The following is a 5425-nucleotide window of genomic DNA, read 5'->3' as shown; positions in this document are numbered from 1 at the left end:
TTTATTTTTAATTGCTCTCTTTTGTTGTAACCCAAGAAAGAAACCATAAAATTATACAAGTGGGTGCCAGCCAAACTTGTGTGCCAAAAATAAACAACCTGCCTCTAAGTAAGGCCCAAAACTGAGATTACTGAATGCTTTCAGGAAGGACTAATCATCAACAAAACAGTTTGCTAAACTACAGTAAGCAATTCCCAGTAAGAGAATGGTAAAGCAGCAGAAGTGGAAATAGAGCATTCAAAGTGCTAAAAGCATTTCCACTGCCTGTTACTTGATTCCTTAGTTGCAACTTCAGTATTCCCCCTGAATGTCATCTTTCTTTCCTTGCATGCAGATGAAAAGGCAGAACAGAACAAGACAAATTTTTGGTGCTACAAAACGGCTCTATCAGCTGGTGAGGCTTGACTCTGGAGATGTGTTTCCCTTCCCTAAAAGGGCGAGTGAGGTACAGTGAGTATTAAGGAGTGAGAGATGAAGCCATGTGACCCAGTCTTTGGTTCATCTGCAATAGTAACTGCCTCCATCATTCTCTTCATGTTGGCATCATCAAAAAATATCTTTGCTTGCCATCCTCCTCTCTGATATGTCCTTACCCACCCATCCAACTTGTTTCTCAAGTCACTAAATATACAGATATTTATATATATATATACATATCTAAAGGGGAAAATAGCACATAATTTCTGACTGTAAATTATGTCCCAGCCTTCAGGCTGCCTGTGTACTTTAAATACAGCAGGGTGGGACTTCTGTGCCATTCTCTGCAACCATGAACACACCAGAATACTGCCCTCAGCTGACCTCGCAGCATGGTGTAATACATTACAAACATCATCTGACTTCTCAGGTTTTGTCACAGTACAGGAAGAATGGATAGATGAGCCAGCACCTATGAAATTGCATGTAGATCAAGCGTCAGCATCATCCCATGTAGAAAGACAACAGGGACAATTCATGTTCATCTCAGGACTGTTCAGAAACTGGCTTCAGGATGAAGTACACTGAAGAGCAAACACAAGAGGATATACTGCAGTTTCTGCTCCTTCTGCTGCCACTAACTATTTAAGCTCATTTTCTTGTACATCTTCAAAAAGTCTTAACTTGGTTCCTTATGGTATCATAACTTTAAAACGCCTACTATGTACTGCCATGCCATCGAGCCTCTAAGCTGGTAACTGTCTTGGTAAATTTGGAGCTTTAAAGATGCATAAAAGACATTAATATAGCACAAAGTGAGCCCTAAAACAAGCATTGTCACACCTGAAATTCAAACACGTTCGATGTGAATGGATGTCTTATTAGAAATGGTAAACACATCTGTTAAAGTGAACTAATAGCATCAGCATTAATCACTAGAGCAAAATGTTTTGTCACCTAGGAACAAAGATAAACAGCAAGTTTCCACATTCATGCTGTTTACTCACAGGGTTTTCAAAGAACTGGTTATGTTCTTCTTGTAACAGGTAAATCAATACCAAAGCAACCATGGCCTCCTACCTAGGTGAAAGACTAGACCATGTCACACTACAGCTCTCCCCAGAGCTCCTCACAGTAGAAAAGAGCAGCAACCAAAAGCACTGACACATTTTTTTGAGTATCTCTTTTCAGCCCCCTGGGAATTCACATGAATCTCCAAGAAGCCAAAAGGTAATCCTAGTCTACTCTTGTAAAATCAAGATTGGCAAAGATGGAGTTAGAGCAGCAAATATCCTAACTACCGACTGGCTAATGCGTGGAGCTGGAAAGCAGACACAGAGGTGATGCATGTGTTCCTGTGATTACATTCCACGGTTCTTTTGTGCCTTGTTCTCCAGTAAAAAAAACCAGGCAGATATTGCTTCTATCCCATTTCGTCTACTACTGCTTTAAAGGTCCTGCCTTTCAAGCTGCTGGTGCACATATGCACACAAACACCATCTGACCTAGCAGAGCAGACTGTGTAGTAAAGAACATAGGCATTTTGAAAACAGGGTTTTATTGAAACTAATCAAAAACATCTGAAATCTAATTCAGGAAAGGCACTTCAAACTTTAGTCCCTTTTCTTTTTTGCTTTGGGTTTTTCTGACGTCTGAGACAACTCATTTTCTTCAACTTCATCACAGTGCTTTCTTTTCTTTTTCTTTGACTTTTTATGGTCACTTTGGTAACCACTGGAGTCACTGGCAGGCAATACGAGTTCCTGTTCTTCTTGCTTGTCCTTTTTCTTTTTCTTTTTCTTCTTGTTTTTATCATCACATAATCCATTCACAGCATCAACACTTTGCTCTTCTTCATTTTCCCTCCCAAGGTTATCTGTCTCATTTAAAGGCTCTTCTGTGACAGTATCTTCCCCACAGTTATTCAAGCTGTTTTCCTGGTGGCCAAGCTTTTGAATTTTGTCCCCATTTGTACTTTCAGTGACTGTGTCAGATTTTTTGGGTCGCATGCTGTGAAGAAATATACAAAATAAACTGAATTAGAGACACAGCATTTACACCAAGTAGGTAAAAGATAAATATTTGCTAAAAACAACAACAAATGGATAACACGATACTCTGTGTTATAGAGAATCATAAAATTTAATACTCTCAGGGTAATTTTTATTACCTTACTGGCTTCCTTCTTACAACATAAAAATATTCTCTGTCAAATCTTAGCCTAAATTTATTCTCTAAAGTGCCATACAGACCATTTGGTATTTCCTCTTTTCTTGTGCTCCTTTATCCCCTAATTCATTACTACACATTGTGTAGTGAAGTTTTTTTTTTTAAGTCATTCACAAACACACACAGCTAGTGGCCTATTCAGTCATACATGAGGCACAGAGCTGATTTTACCAAGCAATTACCCTACTCTAATTAAAACAAAGGCGATGCCAGAAAAGTTAAAAAAAAAAAGAAGAAAAAAACCTTCACAAAAAACACCAAAAAAAAAACCCCCAGCAGATACCTTGCAACCAAGAGCACCGGAGAAAATATCTAGGAAGACAAATATGGAAAGAATGCAGTTAAAAACCATGGAGGTTTTTATGTCCCCAGAGGCATTGAAGATAAAATTGCTAACTTTCATTGTGAATTCACTGAAACGATTCAGAGAATCCTTCCAGATTAAAAAAAGGAAAAACAAACAAAAAATGCTATGAATTTGCCAGTAGGAGTCATAGCATACATTTAATTAAAACCAAAACCATGTTGGAAGAAAAATATTGCTCAGTAAATGACTGTTTTTTAAAAAAAAGTGAATGAACTCTTCTGAAGATAAGATTTCTTACAAGGTGCCCTATAAATTTACAAAGGCCTAAGGAGGAAGTTGACACATTTGCTCATCTCTGAAATTCTATGTTTAAGCAAGTATTTAAGTCATCCACATCTATTTGTCATTATACAACACATATGCACTTGTTTGTGTGTAAATGTCAATGTAACCACTGTGTTCAGGACCCCGGGGCTGCTTGCACTTGAAAAGCCAATGCACAAAGCTACTCTTAGACACCTGCATGTATTGTTTTGAGCATGTATTACATATGCAATCAACAATTCATAGGTCAGCAAACTCAGATTTTTAAAGATCAAGAAATACCTAGTTTTACTTTTTCCAGAGAAAACTTCCATGGGAGTCTTTAACAGTGGAAAGTTTAGTTTAAGACAACATATATATATATAATTACATATATAGGGATCTGGGTGAAAATAAGAAAGCTTAAAGATTAAGATGTAATTAAAAATCACTTAGCTTGTAAAAAACCTATTAACCCATTAAAAATATTCTCCGTTAGGGCACCATACCTGCTTTTAGTGAGTCCTCCTCGAATGAAGAACACTCCAGCTGCATCAGAATCCAAGTGCAACACTTGAAATTTCAGTTCATCCCCTATTTTTAACCCCAGCTCTTGCCACTGTACAATGGACATTTGTTCAGGCTTAGGGATAGATGCATTGAAGCATCCATGTATCAGGCAGCCAATATGACTAGGGGCCACTTTATTAATTACACCCTAAAAAAGAAAAAGAATGTCATGCAAGTCTGTAGCAAAAATCAGCCCTTTCAATGCTCACCCTTTAAATATTTCGTTTCCTATATGGAAAGTTTTCAGTAAGAGTTTATGTACAAGGTATGATATCAGTTTATCTAGCAATAAGTTAATTCTCCTTCACTAAAATCAAAGCTATTCTTGTAAACTCTTCATACAATTCCTCTGAAAATAGAACTGAACTGCAAGAGAAGAAGTCAAAACATGGGATTTAACTACAGTGAATACCTGAACAGAGGAGGTAACTCTTTCCTTACACTACAGTGATCAACTTTGCTTTGAAGCCATTTTAAGTCTGATTTACTTGCCTAAAAATGGCCTTCGAGCTGGCACAGCACTACTTAGCAGCTGAAGATAGGTAAGACACATAAAAAGCCTTTAAATACTCCATTCAGAGGGTTTCTGACACATCTGCATGTGAAACCATATCCACCTTTGTTTTAATCACAGAATGAAGGACAGACATTGAAAATTTTTTTATTCTCTTCCTAGGAAGATGGCACATTCATCCTTAAACACAATTACAAAGACACCATCTATGCTGCAAAAGGTGTGGCACAACAATGAATGTAAGCCAGCTCTCAACATACTTTACCCACAAGTGCTGAGCAAGGGCACTGACAAGCTTAAAGCTGTTCCGTGAGCCATACGCTTCCTTTACTGAACAGCAGGCTCCAACTCGATGTACTGCTCCTGTGCTTGAAGGAACCGAACTGACGAGAGCATTTTAAACACTCCTGTCACTATAACAAATGCACCTGTTTGAGAACTACCAACTCTTCAGAAAGAAGCACTGGTACGATGTATGCAGTCATGATACACTATTTAATACGTAATCCTTATGATACAATGCTTTAGTTATACATAAACTCAATAAACCTAGGGATGGACAAAACAGACAAATTAGAGCAAAAAGTACTAGTCCAAACTGCTAATAAATTGCTATGAACTACTCATAAATGAATAAGCTAACATAAACTAAAATATGTCTCCACCTAAGCTCCAGACCACCTCATGCTAGAGATAAATCAAGCTTTGACCACTTAGCAAAAAAGCCCGTCCCATGAGACGCCAAGGCGTTCACATACCACCAGCTTCTTCCCCTTCTTGGGGCTGAAGATGATGAAGTCCGCCTCGATGTTCAGGTGGATGAATCCTTGGTCGTCGTAGATGTCGCCGAGCTCCCCCACCACTTTGATGTTGTCGTAAGCCACCGGCACACCCTGCAGGCTGGAAGGACAAGGAGGAGGGAGGCAGCGTTAGCTGCTAGGCCGCGCCAGCCCCCCCGCCGGACCCCGCGGCTGCACCTCTCCGAGTAGCGCAGGAGCTCGGCGTCCAGCTGCGCGCGGATGCCGGAGCGCTTGCGGCCCAGGAAGCGCGGCGGCAGCGCCACGTGCCGCCGGTGCGGCGCCGCC

General features: G+C 39.7%; 1 protein-coding gene across 1 annotated transcript; it reads right to left on the bottom strand.

The window, feature by feature from the left end:
• Positions 1–1956: 1956 nt before the first annotated feature.
• On the bottom strand, positions 1957–5421 carry LOC121673034 (DNA-directed RNA polymerase I subunit RPA43-like; the record flags this gene model as incomplete). Its single annotated transcript, XM_042046060.1, has 4 exons — positions 1957–2427; positions 3766–3974; positions 5099–5240; positions 5318–5421. Coding segments are annotated over 4 exons (852 nt in total), but the record flags the coding sequence as incomplete, so codon positions are not given.
• Between the last annotated feature and the right edge of the window lie 4 nt (positions 5422–5425).

The sequence above is a fragment of the Corvus kubaryi genome, unplaced genomic scaffold (genome assembly GCF_017639235.1).
Source record: "Corvus kubaryi isolate FWS band 111438036 unplaced genomic scaffold, C.kubaryi_AGA036_p1.0 65115, whole genome shotgun sequence".
Taxonomy (NCBI): Eukaryota; Metazoa; Chordata; class Aves; order Passeriformes; family Corvidae; genus Corvus; species Corvus kubaryi.
The sequence above is the reverse complement of the archived record's forward strand: the minus strand, read 5'-3'. Positions and strand labels throughout refer to the sequence as shown.